General features: G+C 44.7%; 1 protein-coding gene across 1 annotated transcript in view; it reads left to right on the forward strand.

Annotated features, from left to right (window-relative positions):
• The first annotated feature begins 1,270 nt into the window (after nucleotides 1–1,270).
• zfyve26 (zinc finger, FYVE domain containing 26) overlaps nucleotides 1,271–25,885 on the forward strand; it is a 183,896-nt gene continuing 159,281 nt past the window's right edge. Inside the window, exons 1-13 of the mRNA XM_082955500.1 lie at nucleotides 1,271–1,403; nucleotides 12,798–13,105; nucleotides 13,245–13,404; nucleotides 13,591–13,806; nucleotides 13,893–14,211; nucleotides 14,500–14,624; nucleotides 14,881–15,045; nucleotides 15,675–15,763; nucleotides 15,941–16,092; nucleotides 20,949–21,170; nucleotides 22,682–23,344; nucleotides 23,645–23,818; nucleotides 24,603–24,748. Coding sequence (XP_082811626.1) covers nucleotides 12,915–13,105; nucleotides 13,245–13,404; nucleotides 13,591–13,806; nucleotides 13,893–14,211; nucleotides 14,500–14,624; nucleotides 14,881–15,045; nucleotides 15,675–15,763; nucleotides 15,941–16,092; nucleotides 20,949–21,170; nucleotides 22,682–23,344; nucleotides 23,645–23,818; nucleotides 24,603–24,748 — 2,622 coding nt within the window. The 5' untranslated portion in view covers nucleotides 1,271–1,403; nucleotides 12,798–12,914. The remainder of the gene's footprint in view (nucleotides 1,404–12,797; nucleotides 13,106–13,244; nucleotides 13,405–13,590; nucleotides 13,807–13,892; nucleotides 14,212–14,499; nucleotides 14,625–14,880; nucleotides 15,046–15,674; nucleotides 15,764–15,940; nucleotides 16,093–20,948; nucleotides 21,171–22,681; nucleotides 23,345–23,644; nucleotides 23,819–24,602; nucleotides 24,749–25,885) is intronic.

The following is a 25,885-nucleotide window of genomic DNA, read 5'->3' on the forward strand; positions in this document are numbered from 1 at the left end:
TTAATGTGGCAGGTTAGGAGAATTAATGCAGCAGGTTAGGTGAATTAACGTAGCAGGTTAGGAGAACTAATGCAGCAGGTTAGGTGAATTAACGTAGCAGGTTAAGAGAACTAATGCAGCAGGTTAGAACAATGAGTTTAAGATTATGAAAAGGGTTAGGGTTACGCCTCGATCACACCGATAAGAGTTATTGCTCAAAATAGTACGCAGCATCATCTGGAAATGCGTACCACAAAAGTTCAACATTCACCTTCTGCTACCATTTCAAGCGTACAGTTTGACGCCTTGACCAACAGAGCCTTTTGCCTTTTGGTACAGCAGAAGTACATTCATTTCCAATGGAACGCTGCGTTTTCCTTGCAGCGTTGTGTTGCAAGGGTAGTTTCAGTGCGTTCTGTATGGTGCATATGTTGGATTTATCTAATTTATGCTACGCGTATACTGCTTGACAGAAATGGTAGCAGAAGGTGAATGTTGGAACTTTTGTTGCACACATATCTAGATAAGGCTGCGTACTACTTTGCGCAGGGGGGCTAGTAACCCGCTAGTACGTTATGCACCACACAGAACTCACTGCAACTTCCTCTGCAAGGCAAACGCAGCGTCCCATTGGAAATTAATGTACTTCTGGTGTACCTAAATGCACTAGACCCTGTCGGTATGATCGAGATGTCAGGTTGTCAACAACTGTTATCCCCCGACGTGACCACGAGATAGAGCTCTAGGACCAACTCCATCTAGCCACAACCGTAGAAAAGTAAACAAACCATATGTGGCGTCAGATCATCAGTATCGTAACACAGACGGTTGACGGTCAACACCCCTCATTGAATATTCAAGACAGTATTCAAATACGGAGATGTATCCACCAATCGAAAGAGAGGAATAGGCGGGAGACCCCTGTCCCGCTCTGTGGACAACGAATCCCATTGTTAGGGCGGAGACATAAGCATCTCGTCATTATATCCAGTATCTCTGGGGTGTGTTCATTACGTCTTGCAACGGAAACCGTTAAACGTTTAAAGAAGCAAACGGAGAGCAAACAGAGCAAACGCAATGAAACGTGGAGGGACCTAACTGAATTTGTCCGGTAGAAACTTTCGTTTCTGTTGAAAAATGATTTGCAACAATGGCAAAAAAAATCGGAAAAAAATTCAGAACGTTTTGCAACAGGCGCAACGTTTTGCAACAGAATGGACGTAATGAATACACCCGTGGTATAGCCGATCTTGCGCGAAACTCTCTTTTAACCTTTGAACTGCAAGCGAAATCAGCTGATTTCGTCACATGACATAGATAGCTCTCTAGCTTGGTCACTGTGCGCCTGGCATAACAATTCGGAAGAGGGAAGAAATAACAGTGAAAAATAGTCTAAAAAGGAATTACATTCACATCGCTAAAAAGTAAGTCAATGTGAGTTAGTTGTTTATTAATGCATTGGTTGTTCTTGATCTAATCAGCATGACGTGTTTATGATTTAGTCGGTTAACTTACGTCTTTCATGAATGTAATGCCATTTCTTTTGACAGCTAACGTTAGCTAGTTGGCTATTATTTGGATGGTGCTTTTGCTATGTCAGTAATGTCGTTTCTTTTAACAACACTCAAATAAGCACGAACCTTAATGTAAAATACATCTACACAGAACACAAATATTTACGCAACATACAACAATGCCTTCCCTGTAGCTCAGTTGGTAGAGCATGGTGTTTGCAATGCCAGGGTTGTGGGTTCGATTCCCACGGGGGGCCAGCACAGGAAAAAAATACATTCACTACTGTCAGTCGCTCTGGATAAGAGCGTCTGCTAAATGACTAGATGTCTAAGATTTTACCGAGTTACAGTTTATGTATGGCAATCAGTCAATTGAAATAAATTAATTAGTCCCTAATCTATGGATTTCACATGACTGGGAATACAGATATGTTATATTGGTTACAGGTAGCCGCGTAGATCAGAAAACCAGTCAGTATCAGGTGCATTGGAGGCTCCTCCTTAGTGAATTTCATAAAAATAAAATTGTAAAAACATTTAAAAAGTTATCCTTTTTAGACAAAACTATACTAAATATATTCACATCACCAAATAATTGATTCAACACTTTTTGTTTTGCACTAAAAGTCTACAGTAGCCTCAACAGCACCGTGTAGGGTAGCACTATGGTGTAGCTGGAGGACAGCTAGTTTCTGTCCTCCTCTGAGTATATTGACTTCAATACAAAACCTTGGAGGCTCATGGTTCTCACCCCCTTCCATAGACTTACACAGTAATTATGACAACTTCCGGAGGATGTTCACCAACCTATCAGCGCTCTTGCAGCATGAACTGTCATGTTGTCCACCCAATCAAAGGATCAGAGAATGAATCTACTACTGAAAGCATAAGCTACAGCTAGCTAGCACTGCAGTGCATAAAATGTGGTGAGTAGTTGACTCAAAGAGAAAGAAAATAGCTTAACAGTTTTGAACAAATTCATTTCTTCCAAAATGAAGGAGAAGCAAGAGGGATAGAGTGTAATTTTCCCCCCCTCACTTTCAGTGTCACTTACTTAGCTAGGAAATGCAGCTAGCTAGTTTAGCGTATTCAAACACTTGCTCAAACAGAGGGATGCTGTGTTAGCTAGCTGGCTATGACTATCTAACACAACACTGGAACTCTTCCAAGTCAATGTAAGCTTTTGGTTTTACAAATGTATTGCCACTGGGGCCCGCCAGTGTAAGTGCTAAACTGCTTACTGACTGTACACTGTAACGTTACTGCATGATTGTAGCAGGTTTACTAACATGTTAGTTCTATTAGCTATGCTGACTATGTTGTTACTTTAGCTAATAGGGTGACAATGATGTAGGCTGTGTGTAGAGGATATGATATGGTTTAGCTTGGAAAGGTTTTTTCGCCTGGTCACATACAGCTGATGTGCATTGAAGTTGACAAGCGAAGGGAAACGGTGAGAGTGAATAGAGGTGAGAAAGAATACAATGTGGCTGCTCTGAAAGTGAACTGTGTTTTACGCGTGATCAGGGGTGTATTTATTCCGCCGATTCTGTTGATGTTTCTTAAAGGAAGGAAACAGAACGAAATGAAATAAACAGACCTGAGTTTGTCCAATAAACTCTTGTTTGCGACTGTTGGACTAATGATTACACCCTAGATCAGCTAGATGCAGGCAAGAGTGTTCCAGGCGGTATTGAATGTGTCACTGTCTGTCAATGTCACTGTCTGTCACCTCAAAATGTTAACTTGACCTGTGTGCATCTACGTTGTAAACTTTCATTCATAGTCTAGCTTGTATCAACCTCATGATGGGTATAGGGAATATTTTAGTATCATGTAGTAGCCTAAACCTTTCACTGTTACATTGAACTGGGTGAATGGAATAAAGAATGACAGTCAACCAATATGCTGTTATAGAAATAAGGCCATGTACATGATGAAAAAAATATATTGTCCTCATCTTAAATGATACCGACTGCCACTAATCAGGTGTGCCCACCATTTGCCTCTCGCAGTGCGGCACATCCACTTGGTGTGGAGTTGATCAGGCTGTTGATTGTGGAATGTTGTCCCGCTCTTCTCCAATGGCCATGCCAACTTGCTGGTTATTGGCTGGAACTGGAAAACAAGCTGTCGTACATGTTGATCCAGAGCATCCCAAACATGCTGACCGGGTGACATGTCTGGTGATGGCTGAATGGCACGAAAATGGTCCTCAGCATCTTTTTATTGATATCTCTGTGCGTTCAAATTGCCATCAATGAAATACAATTGTGTTTGTTTTATGTAGCTTATGCCTGCAAATACCGTAACCCCACCGCCACCATGGGGCACTCTGTTCACAATGTTGACATCAGCAAATTGCTCGCCCACACGACGCCATACACGTGGTCTGAGATTGTGAGGCCGGTTGGACGCACTGCCAAATGATCTAAAACGACATTGGAGGTGGGTTATGGTAAATAAATTAACATGCAATTCTATGCCAACCGCTCTGGGGGACATTCCTGCAGTCAGCATGCCAATTGCACGCTTCCTCAAAACTCGAGACATCTGTGGCTTTGTGTTGCGTGACAACTGCATATTTGTGACCGACAAGCTCGATTTGGTCTTATGTATCAAAATTTGAAATTGTGTTTTTTCCATTGGATAAAAGTAGAGACTCAGATAGAAAATGCTATATCATACACTACAGTTGAGGAACAATGGGAATGAAATTCTGCTTTGAAAGTTGATGCACTTGTAACCTCACTTTTGAGAAAATGCTCATTTGAATATTTTGGTACCTACTGGAGAGCTCTTCTTTGTCTACACCCATTCAGCATCATTCACTCATTCACACCCTCTTAAGCTTTAGCCCCACCCATATCTTTAAGGATTCACATGTGAGGCCATGTACTAAACAACCAAAGATTTCAAGGCTAAACGCTGGTTTATACTACGAGTGTATTCGTAAATTTAATCTGGAGTGCCAGAGTGCGCTCTGGGCATTTGTAAATTCCGAGGGTTTCGCTCTCGGAGCATTCAGAGCGCACGCTGGATGCTCTGGGCAAGGAGAAGGGTTCAAATGGCTCTCCTGTGGAGTAGGGTTCAAATGGCTCTCCTGTGGAGTAGGGTCCAAATGGCTCTCCTGTGGAGTAGGGTCCAAATGGCTCTCCTGTGGAGTAGGGTCCAAATGGCTCTCCTGTGGAGTAGGGTCCAAATGGCTCTCCTGTGGAGTAGGGTCCAAATGGCTCTCCTGTGGAGTAGGGTCCAAATGGCTCTCCTGTGGAGTAGGGTTCAAATGGCTCTCCTGTGGAGTAGGGTTCACATGGCATAGGTCTGTTGACTTTACATATTAACTAGAGGTCGGCCGATTATGATTTTTCATTGCCGATACCGATTTTTGGAGGACCAATAAAAAAACGATGCCGATTTATCGGCCGATTTCTTTTTTTACTTTTTTTTTTACATTTATTTATTTGTAATAATGACAATTACAACAATACTGAATGAACACTTATTTGAACTTAATATAATACATCAATAAAATCAATTTAGCCTCAAATAAATAATGAAACATGTTCAATTTGGTGTATATAATGCAAAAACACAGTGTTGGAGAAGAAAGTAAAAGTGCAATATGTGCCATGTAAAAAAAGCTAACGTTTAAGTTCCTTGCTTAGAACATGAGAACATATGAAAGCTGGTGGTTCCTTTTAACATGAGTCTTCAATATTCCCAGGTAAGAAGTTTTAGGTTGTAGTTATTATAGGACTATTTCTCTCTATACGTTTTGTATTTCATATACCTTTGACTATTGGATGTTCTTATAGGCACTTTAGTACTGCCAGTGTAACAGTATAGCTTCCTTACCTCTCCTCGCTCCTATCTGGGCTCAAACCAGGAACACATCGACAACAGCCACCCTCGAAGCAGCGTTACCCATGTAGAGCAAGGGGAACAACTACTCCAAGTCTCAGAGCGAGTGACGTTTGAAACACTATTAGCGCGCACCCGCTAAGTAGCTAGCCATTTCACATCGGTTACACCAGCCTATGAACAGCGCAATGCATTGCGAAGAGCTGCTGGCAAAATGCAAGAAAGTGTGTATATATATATATATATGTGTATGTGTGTGTATATGTATGTATGTATGTATGTATGTATGTATATAAAAATAAATATATATATATAAAAATAAATAATAATCGGCAAATCGGTGGCCAAAAATACCGATTTGTTATGAAAACTTGAAATCGGACCTAATTGTAGCATTTCTGATAATGCTAGCGTCTTTTTAGCTAAATCTCATTCTGTCTAAGTGGGCCAGCAACTCTGTTGCCCAGCAACTCAACAACACAAACAGCTCACTGCCTGCCTGCACCAGTCTGCTGGTTTACAAGCTGAGGTTAATCATGAAATGCATTAGGGCTGTCCACGACAAAAAAAACTGTCTTGGTAGGCTGAGAGTCGTCCTGTTCTTTTGACCAATCGATTGGTGTTAATGTTTAACCTTGTTCTTTCCATATATATAGACAGTGTTTGAATAAAACCAGCTACATACAGTGTATTCAGACCCCTTGACTTTTTCCACATTTTTGTTATGTTACAGCCTTATTCTAAAATGGATTAAATTGTTTTTCTCCCTCATCAATCTACGCACAATACTCCATAATGACAAAGCAAAAACAGGTTTTTAGACATTTTTGCAAATGTATACAAGAAAATAAACTGAAATATCACATTTATCACATGATGCTGCCACCCCATGCTTCACTGTAGGGATGGTGCCAAGTTTCCTCCAGATGTGACGCTTGGCATTCAGGCCAAAGAGTTCAATTTTCAGACCAGAGAATCTTGTTTTTCATGGTCTGAGAGTCTTTCGGTGCCTTTTGGCAAACTCCAAGCGGGCTGTCATGTGCCTTTTACTGAGGAGTGGCTTCCGTCAAGCCACTTTACCATAAAGGCCTGATTGGTGGAGTGCTGCAGAGATGGTTGTCTTTCTGGAAGATTCTCCCATCTCCACAGAGGAACTCTGGAGCTCTGTCAGAGTGACCATTGGGTTCTTGGTGACCTCCATGAGGTCCCCTCTCCCTCAATTGCTCAGTTTGGCCGGGCGGCCAGCTCTAGGAAGTCTTGGTGGTTACAAACTTCTTCCATTTAAGAATGATGGAGGCCACTGTGTTCTTGGGGACCTTCTATGCTGAAGAAATGTCTTGGTACCCTTCCCCAGATCTGTGCCTTGACGCAATCCTGTCTCGGAGCACTACGGACAATTCCTTCGACCTCATGGCTTGGTTTTTGCTCTGACATGCACTGTCAACTGAGGGACCTTATATAGACAGGTGTGTGCCTTTCCAAATCATATCCAATCAATTGAATTTACCACAGGTGGACTCCAAGTTGTAGAATAATCTCAAGTATGATCAATGGAAACAGGATGAATCGGAGCTCTCATAGCAAAGGGTCTGAATGCTTATGTAAATAAGGTATTTCTGTTTTACATCTTTAATACATTTGCAAAAATTTCTGAAAACATGTTTTCATTTTGTCATTATGGAGTACTGTGTGTAGTTTGATGAGGAAAAATAATACTTTAATCAATTTTAGATTAAGCCTGTAACATATCAAAATGTGGAAAAAGTCCAGGGGTCTGAATACTTTCTGAATTCACTGTGTGTTTAGATATGTGTATTATTCTAGCGTCACCATCTTAATTGCAAAAATAAATACAAGTTCACATCTTTGAGCTAAATGTTAATTTGACAGAGGTAATGAACTGTCCATTGATCCGCACAGCAATTGATAAAACAGGACCATGTTTGCAAAACAAGCTTATGTCAATATTATACAGGTAAGCTAACAGTTACATCAACCAGGAATGCAGACAGGCTAGCTCATTATATCTGGTATGAGTGACTGTGTCAAACACAGTACTGAATAGAGGTCGACCGATTATGATTTTTCAACGCCGATACAGATTTATTGGAGGACCAAAAAAAACTTTTTATATATATTTAAGTTTTAATTGTTTTATTTTTATTTATTTTATTAAAAAAAAGTTTTTTTTACATTTTATTTATAAGAATGACAATTACAACAATACTGAATGAACAATGAACACATTTATTTTAACTTAATATAATACATCAATAAAATCTATTTAGTCTCAAATAAATAATGAAACATGTTCAATTTGGTTTAAATAATGCAAAAACACAGTGTTGGAGAAGAAAGTAAAAGTGCAATATGTGCCATGTAAAAAAGCTAATGTTTAAGTTCCTTGCTCAGAACATGAGAACATATAAAAGCTGGTGGTTCCTTTTAGCATGAGTCTTCAATATTCCCAGGTGAGAAGTTTTAGGTTGTAGTTATTATAGGACTATTTCTCTCTATACGATTTGTATTTCATATACCTTTGACTATTGGATGTTCTAATAGGTACTTCAGTATTGCCAGCCTAATCTCGGGAGTTGATAGGCTTGAAGTCATAAACAGCGCTGTGCTTGAAGCATTGCGAAGAGCTGCTGGCAAATGCAGGAAAGTGCTGTTTGAATGAATGCTTACGACCCTGCTGTTGCCTACCACCGCTCAGTCAGACTGCTCTATCAAATCATAGACTTAATTATAATATAATAACACACAGAAATACGAGCCTTAGGTCATTAATATGGTAAAATCCGGAAACTATCATTTCGAAAACAAAACGTTTATTCTTTCAGTGAAATACGGAACCGTTTCGTATTTTATCTAACGGGTGGCATCCATAAGTCTAAATATTGCTGTTACATTGCACAACCTTCAATGTCATAATTACGTAAAATTCTGGCAAATTAGTTCGCAATGAGCCAGGCGGCCCAAACTGTTGCATATACCCTGACTCTGTGTGCAATGAACGCAAGAGAAGTGACACAATTTCCCTAGTTAAAAGAAATTCATGTTAGCAGGCAATATTAACTAAATATGTAGGTTTAAAAATATATACTTGTGTATTGATTTTAAAGAAAGGCATTGATGTTTATGGTTAGGTACACATTGGTGCAACGACAGTGCTTTTTTCGCGAATGCGCTTGACAAATCATCCGTTTGGCGAAGTAGGCTGTGATTCAATGATAAATTTACAGGCACTGCATCGATTATATGCAACGCAGGACAAGCTAGATAAACTAATAATATCATCAACCATGTGTAGTTAACTAGTGATTATGTTAAGATTGATTGTTTTTTTACAAGATACGTTTAATGCTAGCTAGCAACTTACCTTGGCTCCTTGCTGCACTCGCATAACAGGTAGTCAGCCTGCCACGCAGTCTCCTCGTGGAGTGCAATGTAATCGGCCATGATCAATGTCCAAAAATGCCGATCACCGATTGTTATCAAAACTTGAAATCGGCCCTAATTAATCGGTCGACCTCTAGTACTGACCAAGAAAAGGTGTGTGTGTGGTGTGTGTGTGTGTGTGTGTGTGTGTGTGTGTGTGTGTGTGTGTGTATTTAATTTATTGGGGGTGTCTTGCTAATTGCCTATAATTTATTCTATTCCATTTGCACAACAGCATGTGACATTTATTGTCAATCAGTGTTGCTTCCTAAGTGGACAGTTTGATTTCACAGAAGTGTGATTGACTTGGAGTTACATTGTGTTGTTTAAGTGTTCCCTTTATTTTTTGGAGCAGTACATACATACATACATACATATACGTACTGCTCCAAAAAAGAAAGGGAACACTTAAACAACACAATGTAACTCCAAGTCAATCACACTTCTGTGAAATCAAACTGTCCACTTAGGAAGCAACACTGATTGACAATAAATGTCACATGCTGTTGTGCAAATGGAATAGACAACAAGTGGAAATTATAGGCAATTAGCAAGACACCCCCAATAAAGGAGTGGTTCTGCAGGTGGTAACCACAGACCACTTCTCAGTTCCTATGCTTCCTGGCTGATGTTTTGGTCACTTTTGAATGCTGGCGGTGCTTTCACTCTAGTGGTAGCATGAGACGGAGTCTACAACCCACACAAGTGGCTCAGGTAGTGCAGCTCATCCAGGATGGCACATCAATGCGAGCTGTGGCAAGAAGGTTTGTTGTGTCTGTCAGCGTAGTGTCCAGAGCATGGAGGCGCTACCAGGAGACAGGCCAGTACATCAGGAGACGTGGAGGAGGCCGTAGGAGGGCAACAACCCAGCAGCAGGACCGCTACCTCCGCCTTTGTGCAAGGAGGAGCAGGAGAAGCACTGCCAGAGCCCTGCAAAATGACCTCCAGGAGGCCACAAATGTGTCTGCTCAAACGGTCAGAAACAGACTCCATGAGGGTGGTATGAGGGCCCGACGTCCACAGGTGGGGGTTGTGCTTACAGCCCAACACCGTGCAGGACGTTTGGCATTTGCCAGAGAACACCAAGATTGGCAAATTCGCCACTGGCGCCCTGTGCTCTTCACAGATGAAAGCAGGTTCACACTGAGCACGTGACAGACGTGACAGAGTCTGGAGACGCCGTGGAGAACGTTCTGCTGCCTGCAACATCCTCCAGCATGACCGGTTTGGCGGTGGGTCAGTCATGGTGTGGGGTGGCATTTCTTTGGGGGGCCGCACAGCCCTCCATGTGCTCGCCAGAGGTAGCCTGACTGCCATTAGGTACCGAGATGAAATCCTCAGACCCCTTGTGAGACCATATGCTGGTGCGGTTGGCCCTGGGTTCCTCCTAATGCAAGACAATACTAGACCTCATGTGGCTGGAGTGTGTCAGCAGTTCCTGCAAGAGGAAGGCATTGATGCTATGGACTGGCCCGCCCGTTCCCCAGACCTGAATCCAATTGAGCACATCTGGGACATCATGTCTCGCTCCATCCACCAACGCCACGTTGCACCACAGACTGTCCAGGAGTTGGCGGATGCTTTAGTCCAGGTCTGGGAGGAGATCCCTCAGGAGACCATCCGCCACCTCATCAGGAGCATGCCCAGGCGTTTTAGGGAGGTCATACAGGCACGTGGAGGCCACACACACTACTGAACCTCATTTTGACTTGTTTTAATGACATTACATCAAAGTTGGATCAGCCTGTAGTGTGGTTTTCCACTTTAATTTTGAGTGTGACTCCAAATCCAGACCTCCATGGGTTGATAAATTGGATTTCCATTGATTATTTTTGTGATTTTGTTGTCAGCACATTGAACTATGTAAAGAAAAAAGTATTTAATAACATTATTTCTTTCATTCAGATCTAGCATGTGTTGTTTAACCTCTATGGGCTAGGTGGGACGCTTGCATCCCACCTACTCAACAGCCAGTGTAATCCCGTGGCACGTTATTCAAATTCCTCAAAAATGCAAAAACTTCAATTTTTCAAACAGATGACTATTTTACACCATTTTAAAGACAAGACTCTCGTTAATCTAACCACACTGTCCGATTTCAAAAAGGCTTTACAACGAAAGAAAAACATTAGATTATGTCAGCAGAGTACCCAGCCAGAAATAATCAGACACCCATTTTTCAAGCTAGCATATAATGTCACATAAACCCAAACCACAGCTAAATGTAGCACTAACCTTTGATGATCTTCATCAGATGACAACCCTAGGACATTATGTTATACAATACATGCATGTTTTGTTCAATCAAGTTCATATTTATATCAAAAACCAGCTTTTTACATTAGCATGTGACTAGCATGTGACTAGCATTCCCACCGAACACTGCCGGTGAATTTACTAAATTACTCACGATAAACGTTCACAAAAAGCATAACAATTATTTTAAGAATTATAGATACAGAACTCCTCTATGCACTCGATATGTCCGATTTTAAAATAGCTTTTCGGTGAAAGCACATTTTGCAATATTCTCAGTAGATAGCCCGGCATCACAGGGCTAGCTATTTAGACACCCAGCAAGTTTAGCACTCACCAAAGTCAGATTTACCATAAGAAAAATGTTATTACCTTTGGTGTTCTTCGTCAGAATGCACTCCCAGGACTTCTACTTCAATAATAAATGTTGGTTTGGTTCAAAATAATCCATCGTTATATCCAAATAGCGGCGTTTTGTTCGTGCGTTCAAGACACTATCCGAAAGGGTAAATAAGTGTGACGAGCATGGCGCAATTCGTGACAAAAAATGTCTAAATATTCCATTACCGTACTTCGAAGCATGTCAACCGCTGTTTAAAATCAATTTGTATGCCATTTTTCTCGTAAAAAAGCAATAATATTCCGACCGGGAATCTGCGTTTAGGTAAAAAGAGGAAAGAAAACAAAGCATTCGGTCGACGCGGGCACGCGCCTGAGTCTCACAGTATTGTAACCAGCCACTACCCAAACGCGCTACTTTGTTTCAACCAGAGCCTGCAAAGCCACGATTCAGCTTTTTGCCGCCTTCTGAGAACCCATTGGAGCCGTAGGAAGTGTCACGTAACAGCAGAGATCCTTTGTAATGGATAGAGATGGCAAAGAAGGCCAAGAAATGGTCAGACAGGGTACTTCCTGTACAGAATCTTCTCAGGTTTTGGCCTGCCAAATGAGTTCTGTTATACTCACAGACACTATTCAAACAGTTTTAGAAACTTTGGAGTGTTTTCTATCCAAAGCTAATAATTATATGCATATTCTAGTTTCTGGGCAGGAGTAATAATCAGATTAAATCGGGTACGTTTTTTATCCGGCTGTGAAAATACTGCCCCCTATCCATAACAGGTTAAATCACATTATTGTGTAAACAGTTCCTCTAAGAGTATGAATTAGGCTGTTTTGAGAAGGTTTGAATCATAACAAACCTGCCTACACATTGTTCAGAGAACAATGGACCAACATGGCTACTGTAGTGCTGGAACACCTTGGTAGAGCATGGGTGGAGTAGGTATTGTGGTGCTCATGAATTTTCCATTCAGAGCAATGCCTTCAGACCAATGTTTACTTCTCACTTTTTTTTTAATAGGGAATAGGGTACCGGACAAATGTAGCACATAAGTTTGCACTAGATAGGGAGGTAGATTGCCATTGGGGATACAACCCTACTCTTCCTTATCATTCATGCTACAGTTTGGGATGGCCCTTTTTTTTTTTTTTTTTTTTTAAATCATATTAATCCTGTGGCCCTCTAGCAGAACGCTCGACTCTCTTTATATAAGAGAACGGAGTTGAGGGTTTCTCAGCTAGTGGTCCTCGGTGCCTAGAACCTGCAACACCAAGGGTCGTGGGTTCAATTCCCGCTGGTGCCAGCCATATGAAAAATGTACGCACGGATGACTGTAAGTCGTTTTTTTTGGGATAAAAGCTTCTCTTAGATGTTAACTGATATAATCCTGTATTTTCACCCAGCTCCTGGTTATTACTCCTCCACTGCCATGTCGTGAAAGACGGGGGTGAACCTTTTTAAACCCTGAGGTGAACCAGACTGTGATTAAACCAGAGGAGGAGGAGGAGGAGAAGACAGACATGCACCCGTACGGCTGCGAGGCAGAGACATCCCTTCAGGAGCTGTTTGATTTCTTCACTCGGTGTCTGCAGAATGGGGAGTGGGAGCTGGCTGAAGCTTGCGTGCCACAGCTGTGTGACGCTGGAGGAGAGGTGTCACAACGGCTACGGGACATCATCAAGGCCGTCATCACCTACCCTTACCTGCTAGAGTGAGTTAGGCTGCTTACCTGGAAGGGGGGGGGGTGTAGAGAAATGATGGTACATTCATGTTCCTGGTAGTTTTGGGTTGTAATTGATTAGCCAATATCAATTGGTTATATATAATGATATTTTTTGTGTGTATTGTAGATGGGAGAGTGTGGGCAGCCCTCACAAACTGGCCTGGCTTTGGCTTCAAGTCCTGGAGAAATGGACCAAGGAACGGGTTTCTGTCTCAGTCAGGAGAGAACTAGAGTTCCTACTGCTTCTAGAGGAGCTGGGAGACGAGGTGCCAGAGACAACGCTCAAGGTTTATACTTCCTATTTTCTAAAAATAGACAATGACAACATTTTTTTTAATAGAGACCATAAAGTTAACTTCAACAATTACAGCTATTGATACAGAACCATAAGGTTAGTTTCAAGTTAATATTTTTGAGTAATTGGGGGGAGAAAGAAAGAAAAGTTATTAGACAAACGTTCTTCTTGTCCCCAGGAGCTCCACCAGGCCTTCCTAACCACCCAGTCGGAGGAGAGAAAGGGTTCAGGGGTTCCAGGGGTATCACCGGGGATGGGCGACGCTCAGAGTCCAGGGATAGAGACCTGTCTCGAGGCCTTGTTGGACCAGAAGAGACCCAGAGTGGCTCAGGCTCTGGTTAGCTTCCTGGAGGACCACCCCAGGAGTGTTAATACAGGGAGCCACATCCTTCAGGTAGTTTTTAATTGAAATTGTTTTACACCCCCCCCCCCCCCCCCCCGCATGGGTTTATATCAAATTTATTATTACTTCTATTATAGGACACATTCATCAGATACCTGATGGAGAGAGTGGAGAATCTTGGTCCAGGCCCAGAGAAGATGGAGGGCTGGGCGGAGGAGATGTGTGTGGTCCTAGCCCTGATGCCCCTGAGGTCGGAGCGAGGAGGAGGAGGAGGCGGCGGCCAGCTGGAGGCCCTGTGTGAGGCCCTGTGGAGGGCCAGAGACGGGCCCCTGAGAGAGGAGAGGATCCTAAGCTCCTTGTTACGGCCCCACTGCCACACCTTGCTCTCGCACTACTGCTCCACAGCCCTCAGGCTGCACAGAGACCGACTACTGAGAGAGACTCCCAGCACCCAGGGTGAGGATGGACTTTTACTTCCTGTAAAATCTGCAGTTCAAACAACAACAACAACAACAACAAGTGGTCAACTCACCATGTGGCTGGAGTAACCACTCTCGAAGCTATAGACACGAGGACTGACCATCCATGAGATCAACAGTATAGTTACAACCATGTTTTGAAACTATGTGTTTGTTTACAATTGCGTTGTGGTTGTGTATTGTTGTACCTCGGGTAGGGGTATCAACAACGTGGAGGCCTTGCCACTAGTCTTTCTTCTTTTCATCTTTCCTCCCTTCCTCCCAGTGGATCTTCCTGAAGCGGAGAAGTTACTGCTGGGCTTGTGTTGTCATGGGGACCGGCCTTCCGTCTGGAAAACCATTTACTTTGAGTGCCTTAGCAGTGGAAAGCACTTCCTTGAACGGGTCCTGGTGAGTGTCATGGTTATGTTGGTAACGTAACACAACAATGTTACTGTGTGGAAGATGTGGTTAGGTTGGAACAGTATATCGATGGAACAAATATCGACACAGGTACTGTAACTATTGGCCTCCTGATATCGACACAGGTACTGTAACTATTGGCCTCCTGATATCGGCTCTGGTCAAATGTTGTGTACTATATAGGGAATAGGGTGCCATTTTGTGACACGGCCTCAGTCATAACCCCACTTTTCCCCCTCCTCAGGTGACTGCTCTGGACCTGGTGAAGAGGGAGGAGTTCTCTAGGCTAGAGGACCTGCTGAAGGGGGAGTTCCAGCCTCTGTCTCGCCTCCTGCTCCTCCTGGGGTGGACCCAGTGCCAAAGCCTGCTCTCAGCTCAGACCCTGCTACGCCTCTTACACCACGACCAGGTTAGACTCTCAGCTCAGACCCTGCTACGCCTCCTACCCCACGACCAGGTTAGGGCCTCCTACCCCACGACCAGGTTAGGGGTCCTACCCCACGACCAGGTTAGGGCCTCCTACCCCACGACCAGGTTAGGGCCTCCTACCCCACGACCAGGTAAGGGCCTCCTACCCCACGACCAGGTTAGGGCATCCTACCCCACGACCAGGTTAGGGCCTCCTACCCCACGACCAGGTTAGGGCCTTCTACCCCACGACCAGGTTAGGGCATCCTACCCCACGACCAGGTTAGGCCCTCCTACCCCACGACCAGGTTAGGGCCTCCTACCCCACGACCAGGTTAGGGCCTCCTACCCCACGACCAGGTAAGGCCCTCCTACCCCACGACCAGGTAAGGCCTTCAGACAATCTTCTGATGGGCCCTCTTTTACAGGTGTCTTCATTAGGGCATGCAATAGGGAAACTATTTTTTTTAAATGTGAAAATGTAAACATTTTGTGTTTCTTATTGCACAAGTCCAGGTACCATAGTCTGATCCTGTTTCAGTCCATTTTCTTCCGTTTGGTACCCAATGAACACAACCCAGACTGCCCCATATGTCTATAACATGATCCTCCTGCCTGTCCTGTCCTCAGGCGCTGGCCAACGACTCTGTTCTGAGAGAGTTTGCCAATGGTCTGTCTTCTCAGTTGGGAGTGTTGGAGTGGTGTGTTGAGAACAACCCGTGAGTATATCAGTAGTTTTCTATAGTTCATGTTAAACACTATTCCTTTGCTTGTACTTGAGGTGGGCATGTGTATAATGTAGGATTCATGTCTATTTTATAAATGTGCCATCTTCTCTGTGTGTGTGTGTGTGTGTGTGTGTGTGTGTGTGTGTGTGTGTGTGTGTGTGTGAGTAGAGGGATCCCCAAGGAGGCGTTGCTTGGCCAGCTGCACACACTGGACAGTCACTCAGCCCTGTACGTCCTTCACTCTCTCACCCCTCTGGCCCAGAATGAGGAACACATGGTACTGGACCTGCTGAGAACTCAGCCCAAACCCACCGGAGCAGGTCAGTGCTACACGCAGTCTCTCTCTCTTTCTCTCTCTCTCGTGTGTGTCTCTGTCTCTCTCTGTCTCTCTCTGTCTCTCTCTGTCTTTCTCTGTCTCTCTCTCTCTCTGTCTCTGTCTGTCTCTGTCTCGTGTGTGTCTCTCTCTCTCTCTGTCTTGTGAGTGCCCCCCTCCTCTCTCTCTCTCTCCTCTCTCTCTCTCTCTCCTCGTGTGTGTCTCTCTCTCTCCTGTGTGTCTCTGTCTCTCTCTCTGTCTCTCTCATATATAAACTCAGCAACAAAGGAAATGTCCTCTCACTGTCAACTGCGTTTATTTTCAGCAAACTTAACATGTGTAAATATTTGTATGAACATAACAAGATTCAACAACTGAGACATAGACTGAACAAGTTCCACAGACATGTGACTAACAGAAATTGAATAATGTGTCCCTGAACAAAGGGGGGGGGGGGGTCAAAATCAAAAGTAACAGTCAGTATCTGGTGTGGCCACCAGCTGCATTAAGTACTGCAGTGCATCTCCTCCTCATGGACTGCACCAGATTTGCCAGTTCTTGCTGTGAGATGTTACCCCACTCTTCCACCAAGGCACCTGCAAGTTCCCGGACATTTCTGGGGGGGAATGGCCCTAGCCCTCACCCTCCGATCCAACAGGTCCCAGACGTGCTCAATGGGATTGAGATCTGGGCTCTTCGCTGGCCATGGCAGAACACTGACATTCCTGTCTTGCAGGAAATCACGTACAGAATGAGCAGTATGGCTGGTGGCATTGTCATGCTGGAGGGTCATGTCTGGATGAGCCTGCAGGAAGGGTACCACATGAGGGAGGAGGATGTCTTCCCTGTAACGCACAGCGTTGAGATTGCCTGCAATGACAACAAGCTCAGTCCGATGATGCTGTGACACACCGCCCCAGACCATGACGGACCCTCCACCTCCAAATCGATCCCGCTCCAGAGTACAGGCCTCGGTGTAACGCTCATTCCTTTGACAATGAACACAAATCTGACCATCACCCCTGGTGAGACAAAACCGCGACTCGTCAGTGAGGAGCACTTTTAGCCAGTCCTGTCTGGTCCAGTGACGGTGGTTTAGTGCCCATAGGTGACTTTGTTGCCGGTGATGTCTGGTGAGGACCTGCCTTACAACAGGCCTACAAGCCCTCAGTCCAGCCACTCTCAGCCTATTGCGGACAGTCTGAGCACTGATGGAGGGATTGTGCGTTCCTGGTGTTGCCATCCTGTACCTGTCCCGCAGGTGTGATGTTCGGATGTACCGATCCTGTGCAGATGTTGTTACACATGGTCTGCCACTGCGAGGACGATCAGCTGTCCGTCCTGTCTCCCTGTAGCGCTGTCAAAAGCGTCTCACAGTACGGACATTGCAATTTATTGCCCTGGCCACATCTGCAGTCTTCATGCCTCCTTGCAGCATGCCCAAGGCACGTTCAAGCTGATGAGCAGGGACCCTGGGCATCTTTCTTTTTGGTGTTTTTCAGAGTCAGTAGAAAGGCCTCTTTAGTGTCCTAAGTTTTCATAACTGTGACCTTAATTGCCTACCGTCTGTAAGCTGTTAGTGTCTTAACCTCTCTAGGGTCGGCGGGACGAAATCGTCCCACCTACGTAACAGCCAGTGGAATCCTGTGGCGCGTTATTCAAATACCTTAGAAATGCTATTACTTCAATTTCTCAAACATATGACTATTTTACACCATTTTAAAGACAAGACTCTCGTTAATCTAACCACACTGTCCGATTTCAAAAAGGCTTTACAACGAAAGCAAAACATTAGATAATGTCAGCAGAGTACCCAGCCAGAAATAATCAGACACCCATTTTTCAAGCTAGCATATAATGTCACAAAAACCCAGAAGACAGGTAAATGCAGCACTAACCTTTGATCTTCATCAGATGACACACCTAGGACATTGTTATACAATACATGCATGTTTTGTTCAATCAAGTTCATATTTATATCACAAAACAGCTTTTTACATTAGCATGTGACGTTCAGAACTAGCATACCCCCCGCAAACTTCCGGTGAATTTACTAAACATTTACTAAATTACTCACGATAAACGTTCACAAAAAGCATAACAATTATTTTAAGAATTATAGATACAGAACTCCTCTATGCACTCGATATGTCCGATTTTAAAATAGCTTTTCGGTGAAAGCACATTTTGCAATATTCTCAGTAGATAGCCCGGCATCACAGGGCTAGCTATTTAGACACCCAGCAAGTTTAGCACTCACCAAAGTCAGATTTACCATAAGAAAAATGTTATTACCTTTGGTGTTCTTCGTCAGAATGCACTCCCAGGACTTCTACTTCAATAACAAATGTTGGTTTGGTCCCAAATAATCCATTGTTATATCCAAATAGCGGCGTTTTGTTCGTGCGTTCAAGACACTATCCGAATGGTAAAGAAGGGTGACGAGCACGGCGCATTTCGTGACCAAAAAATGTCTAAATATTCCATTACCGTACTTCGAAGCATGTCAACCGCTGTTTAAAATCAATTTTTATGCCATTTTTCTCATAAAAAAGCGATAATATTCCGACCGGGAATCTGCGTTTAGGTAAAAAGACTAAAGAAAATAAAGCACGGGGTCGACTCGTGCACACGCCTAAGCCCATTGTCCTCTGATCGGCCACTTGCCAAACGCGCAAATGTGTTTCAGCCTGGGGCTGCCTCGATATCATTCAGCTTTTTCACGGGCTCTGAGAGCCTATGGGAGCCGTAGGAAGTGTCACGTTACAGCAAAGATCCTCAGTCTTCAATAAACAGAGACAAGAAGAACAAGATCTTGTCAGAGAGGGCACTTCCTGTAAGGAATCTTCTCAGGTTTTTGCCTGCCATATGAGTTCTGTTATACTCACAGACACCATTCAAACATTTTTAGAAACTTTAGGGTGTTTTCTATCCAAAGCCAATAATTATATGCATATTCTAGTTACTGGGCAGGAGTAGTAACCAGATTAAATCGGGTACGTTTTTTATCCGGCCGTGTCAATACTGCCCCCTACCCCCAACAGGTAACGACCGTTCCACAGGTGTATGTTCATTAATTGTTTATGGTTCATTGAACAAGCATGGGAAACGGTATTTAAACCCTTTACAATGAAGATCTGTGAAGTTATTTGGATTTTTATATATATATATATATATATATATATATATATATAGTTGAAGTCGGAAGTTTACACTTAGGTTGGAGTCATTAAAACTCGTTTTTCAACCATTCCACAAATTTCTTGTTAACAAACTATAGTTTTTGTAAGTCAGTTAGGACATCTACTTTGTGCAATACACAAGTAATTTTTCCAACAATTGTTTACAGACAGATTATTTCACTTAAATTAATTCACTGTATCACAATTCCAGTGGGTCAGAAGTTTACATACACTAAGTTGACTGTGTCTTTAAACAGCTTGGAAAATTCCAGAAAATTATGTCATGGCTTTAGAAGCTTCTGATAGGCTAATTGACATCATTTGAGTCAATTGGAGGTGTGCCTGTGGATGTATTTCAAGGCCTACCTTCAAACTCAGTGCCTCTTTGCTTAACATCATGGGAAAATCAAAGAAATCAGCCAAGACCTCAGAATAAAAATTGTAAACCTCCACAAGTCTGGTTCATCCTTGGGAGCAATTTCCAAACACCTGAAGGTACCACGTTCATCTGTACAAACAATAGTACGCAAGTATAAACACCATGGGACCATGCAGCCATCATGCCGCTCAGGAAGGAGACACATTCTGTCTCCTAGAGATGAATGTACTTTGGTGCGAAAAGTGCAAATCAATCCCAGAACAACAGCAAAGGACCCTGTGAAGATGCTGGAGGAAACAGGTACACAATTATCTATATCCACAGTAAAACGAGTCCTATATCGACATAACCTGAAAGGCCGCTCAACAAGGAGGAAGCCACTGCTCCAAAACCGCCATAAAAAAGCCAGACTACGGTTTGCAACTGCACATGGGGACAAAGATTGTACTTTTTGGAGAAATGTCCTCTGGTCTGATGAAACAAAAATAGAACTGTTTGGCCATAATTACCATCATTATGTTTGGAGTAAAAAGGGGGAGGCTTGCAAGCCGAAGAACACCATCCCAACCGTGAAGCATGGGGGTGGCAGCATCATGTTGTGGGGGTGCTTTGCTGCAGGAGAGACTGGTGCACTTCACAAAATAGATGGCATCATGAGGATGGAAAATTATGTGGATATGTTGAAGCAACATCACAAGACATCAGTCAGGAAGTTAAAGCTTGGTCGCAAATGGGTCTTCCAAATGGACAATGACCCCAAGCATACTTCCAAAGTTGTGGCAAAATGGCTTAAGGACAACAAAGTCAAGGTATTGGAGTGGCCATCACAGAGCCCTGACTTCAATCCTATAGACAATATGTGGGCAGAACTGAAAAATCGTGTGCGAGCAAGGAGGCCTTACAAACCTGACTCAGTTACACCAGCACTGTCAGGAGGAATGGGCCAAAATTCACCCAACTTCTTGTGGGAAGCTTGTGGAAGGCTACACAAAACATTTGACCCAAGTTAAACAATTTAAAGGCAATGCTACCAAATACTAATTGAGTGTATGTAAACTTCTGACCCACTGGGAATGTGATGAAATAAAAGCTGAAATAAATCATTCTCTCTACTATTATTCTGACATTTCACATTCTTAAAATAAAGTGGTGATCCTAACTGACATAAGACAGGGAATTTACCAGAATTAAATGTCAGGAATTGTGAAAACTGAGTTTAAATGTATTTGGCTAAGGTGTATGTAAACTTATGACTTCAACTGAGATATAAATATCTCCTTTTTCTCTCTCTCTCCAATGTAGATGAGTTCAGTGTGGTGGTAGAGAGCCCCAGTCCTATGGTCCAGAGGAACCTGGTTCTGTACAGGGGGTTCTGCGCTATGAAGTACGCCCTGTACGCCTTGTGTATCAACGCTCACAAGTACAGTGGCTGCGCCGACTGTGGCACCACGCAGTCCACACACCAGCACCAGGCCACACCTGAGGCTGAGAAGGACCAGAGCCAGGCCTCAACCCCCCTCCAAGGTACTTTACTGCAGTCACCCCTCCAAGGTACTTTACTGCAGTCACCCCTCCAAGGTACTTTACTGCAGTCACCCCTCCAAGGTACTTTACTGCAGTCACCCCTCCAAGGTACTTTACTGCAGTCACCCCTCCAAGGTACTTTACTGCAGTCACCCCCCCCCCAAGGTACTTTACTGCAGTCACCCCCCCCCCAAGGTACTTTACTGCAGTCACCCCCCCCAAGGTACTTTACTGCAGTCACCCCCCCCCCCCCAAGGTACTTTACTGCAGTCACCCCCCCCCCCCCCCAAGGTACTTTACTGCAGTCAAGCCCCCCCAAGGTACGTTACTGCAGTCAAGCCCCCCCAAGGTACTTTACTGTAGTCAAGCCCCCCAAGGTACTTTACTGTAGTCAAGCCCCCCAAGGTACTTTACTGTAGTCAAGCCCCCCAAGGTACTTTACTGTAGTCAAGCCCCCCAAGGTACTTTACTGTAGTCAAGCCCCCCAAGGTACTTTACTGTAGTCAAGCCCCCCAAGGTACTTTACTGTAGTCACCCCCCCCCCAAGGTACTTTACTGTAGTCACCCCCCCCAAGGTACTTTACTGTAGTCAAGCCCCCCAAGGTACTTTACTGTAGTCAAGCCCCCCAAGGTACTTTACTGTAGTCAAGCCCCTCCAAGGTACTTTACTGTAGTCAAGCCCTCCAAGGTACTTTACTGTAGTCAAGCCCTCCAAGGTACTTTACTGTAGTCAAGCCCTCCAAGGTACTTTACTGTAGTCAAGCCCTCCAAGGTACTTTACTGTAGTCAAGCCCTCCAAGGTACTTTACTGTAGTCAAGCCCTCCAAGGTACTTTACTGTAGTCAAGCCCCCCCCCCCCCCCCCCCCAAGGTACTTTATTGTAGTCAAGCCTCCCCCCAAGGTACTTTACTGTAGTCAAGCCTCAACCCCCCACCCCACTCTCTAATTGTTTTAGATTTTGTACATTTCGTCAGGAAATGCATCTCTGTCTCAGGTTCTGCTGTGGTGCAGTGGTTTCACAGCCTTTCCTCTGCAGGGAACCAGGTTTTCCTGTGTCTAGCCTTCTCAATGGCAAGGCTGTGCTCACTGTGTCTGTACTTTGTCCAGGTTTCGATCAGTAACCATGGTCAAATAGTTTGTAGTGTCCATTTAGGGCCAGATGACATTGCATGTTGCTTTGTGTTTCCTAATAGGTCATGTAGTATTGTTTTGACTGTGTTGTAATTTGGTTTATTCTGATTGGATTTTCTTTCTTTCTCTCGCTCTCTCTCTCTCTCTATTGCTCTCTCTCTCTCTTTCTTTCTCTCATGTCTCTCTCGTGTGTCTCTCTCGTGTCTCTCTCTTTTTCTCTTTCTCTCTCGTGTGTCTCTCTCTCGTGTGTGTCTCTCTCCCTCTCTCTGTCTCTCTCTCGTGTGTGTGTGTGTCTCTCTCCCTCTCTCTCTCTCTCTCTCTCTCTCTCTCTCTCTCTCTCTCTCTCTCGTGTGTCTCCCTCTCTCTCTCCCCGTCTCTAGACTGTCCTCCCCTATTCCAGCTCTACCTGTCTGAGTGTCAGATCTACCTGGAGGCAGTACCTGCTATGTTCCGCCTGGAACTACTGGAGAACATCTTCTCCCTGCTCTTCCTGTCCAACGCTGATTTTACACTCCACAACCATCAGGGGGAGACGACGAGCACAGGCCAGACAGAACACTCCGAGGGGAAAGAAGGGAAGAGAAGAAAAGGACAACAGGAAGGGAAGAAGAGAGGAGACGGACGGGAGGAGAACGAAAGCTCAAGCAAAGCCGAAGTAGGTGGAAGAGGAGAAGAGGATCAAAGCAAAATGACAAAAGAGAACCACCACCAAACCCCAAACTTCCCCTTCTCAGCGTCCCAACGGAGTCACCTTGATCTGGGCCACTTGACGGCAGGCTGCAGGGGCTTCCTAGTGGACCTCGTGGCCATGGAGGGGTTCCTACGGCTGCTGAGAGAGAGTCTAGAGGGGGTGGTGGTAGTGGGTCAGCGGGCAGGACAGGAGGAAGGCAGGGCTCTGGCGGGGGAAGCTGAGGTGGCAGAGAGTCTGGGCTGCTCTGTGATGGCAGAGACTTTCGGGGCTCGGCTGCAGAGACTGTCCAAGAGGACAGCAGAAGCCCAGTGGAGACTACAGATTATCTCTACCAACCAGGACAGCGGCAACGGTGAGTTAGAAACCAGTTAGAAATTAACCTCAACCTTAACCAGACCACTAGCAGAGTAGTGATGTTTATACCAGACCGCTGTAGTGGGGAGGGAGTTAACAGTTAAGGGAGGAAGCTGGGTTTGGTCAGTGGGTGTGACCGTGTGAATTGTTGAGTGTAAATGAGCAGTCTAAATACAGCTGTGTGTATTCATAGTGTCTGCTGATCTAAGATCAGCTCCCCTTGTCCACAACATTATCCCTATGCTATATCAGGCCCCCCTCCCCCCAGGTCTAACTGTTACCTCTACTACCTCCCCAGTCTCAGACCCCCCCACCCAGCTCCAGGCATCTCCAGCAGCCAGTCCTGCTCTCTGTCTAAAAGGAAGAAGCAGCAGTACTGGGGTCAGGAGGAGGAAACGGCCTAGACGACAACACTCTGACAGACATCCCTCCACAGAGATACACAACGGAGAGGTCAGCGCCAGCCCCTCAGGTGAGCAGCCCCTCAGGTGACACAGGAAGCAACATATAAAGCCTATTTTCTGCTAAGTTGTTAGTTATGGTAATTTCCTAATTAACATTTCAAAATAGCCTTTTGATTCAGTAGCAATTATGTGCCAGCCAAATACCAATAAACCCCTTTTTTTAATGATACCGTCCCACAGTAAAAAGGCTTCGTTCTCAATGTATACTACTCATACAGACTGAGTGTACAAAACATTAGGAACACCTATTATTACCAGGACAAACTGACCAGGTGAATCCAGGTGAAAGCTCTGATCCCTTATTGATGTCACCTGTTAAACCCACTCAATCAGTGTAGATGAAGGGGAGGAGACGGGTTAAAGAAGGATTTTTAAGCCTTGAGACAATTGAGACATGGATTGTGTATGTTTGCCATTCAGAGGGTGAATGGGCAAGACAAAATATTGAAGTGCATTTTAACAGGGTATGGTGGTAGGTGCCAGTAACCGGTTTGTGTCAAGAACTGCAACGCTGCTGGGTTTTTCACTGTCAACAGTTTACTGTGTGTATCAAGAATGGTCCACCCACCCAAAGGACATCCAGCCAACTTGACACAACTGTGGGAAGCATTGGAGTCAACATGGACCAGCATCCCTGTGGAACACTTTCAACACCTTGTAGAGTCCATGTCCTGATGAATTGAGGAAGTTCTGAGGGGAAAAGGGGATTAAACTCAATATTAGGAAGGTGTTCTTAATGTTTGGTATACTCAGTGTAGTTCCTTCTAGAACTGTTGTTGTCCCCTGTTCCAGATGGAAGTGGAGGAGCCGTGCGGTCGGAGTGGGATGTGTGCCCCTGTGGAAGTGTGGGGAGCTGGGTAGTTCCGGCCATGTTGTCTCCACCTGAGTCCCTGCTCATGGCCTGCATCCGCCGGGGAAACTACATGGAAGCACACCAGGTTAGGACCAAGGGTTACGGGTTAGGACCAAGGGTTACGGGTTAGGACCAAGGGTTACGGGTTAGGACCAAGGGTTACGGGTTAGGACCAAGGGTTACGGGTTAGGACCAAGGGTTACGGGTTAGGACCAAGGGTTACGGGTTAGGACCAAGGGTTACAGGGTTAGGACCAAGGGTTACGACCAAGGGTTACGGGTTAGGACCAAGGGTTACAGGGTTACAGGTTAGGACCAAGGGTTACAGGTTAGGACCAAGGGTTACAGGGTTAGGACCAAGGGTTACAGGGTTAGGACCAAGGGTTACAGGGTTAGGACCAAGGGTTACAGGGTTAGGACCAAGGGTTACAGGGTTAGGACCAAGGGTTACAGGGTTAGGACCAAGGGTTACAGGGTTAGAACCAAGGGTTACGGGTTAGGACCAAGGGTTACAGGGTTAGGTCACAGGTTACGGGTTAGGACCAAGGGTTACAGGGTTAGGTCACAGGTTATGGGTTAGGACCAAGGGTTACAGGGTTAGGTTACAGGTTACGGGTTAGGACCAAGGGTTACAGGGTTAGGTTACGGGTTAGGACCAAGGGTTACAGGTTAGGACCAAGGGTTACAGGGTTAGGTTACAGGTTAGACCCAAGGGTTACAGGGTTACAGGTTAGGACCAAGGGTTACAGGGTTAGGACCAAGGGTTGCAGGGTTAGGACCAAGGGTTATAGGGTTAGGTCACAGGTTACGGGTTAGGACCAAGGGTTACAGGGTTAGGACCAAGGGTTACAGGGTTAGGACCAAGGGTTACAGGGTTAGGACCAAGGGTTACAGGGTTAGGACCAAGGGTTACAGGGTTAGGACCAAGGGTTACGGGTTAGGACCAAGGGTTACAGGGTTACAAGGTTACAGGTTAGGACCAAGGGTTACAGGGTTAGGACCAAGGGTTACAGGGTTACAGGTTAGGACCAAGGGTTATAGGGTTAGGACCAAGGGTTACAGGGTACAGGGTTAGGACCAAGGGTTACAGGGTTACAGGTTAGGACCAAGGGTTATAGGGTTAGGACCAAGGGTTACAAGGTTACAGGTTAGGACCAAGGGTTACAGGTTAGGACCAAGGGTTACAGGTTAGGACCAAGGGTTACGGGTTAGGACCAAGGGTT

This window comes from Salmo salar, chromosome 09 (assembly GCF_965601325.2).
Source record: "Salmo salar chromosome 09, fSalSal1, whole genome shotgun sequence".
NCBI lineage: Eukaryota > Metazoa > Chordata > Actinopteri > Salmoniformes > Salmonidae > Salmo > Salmo salar.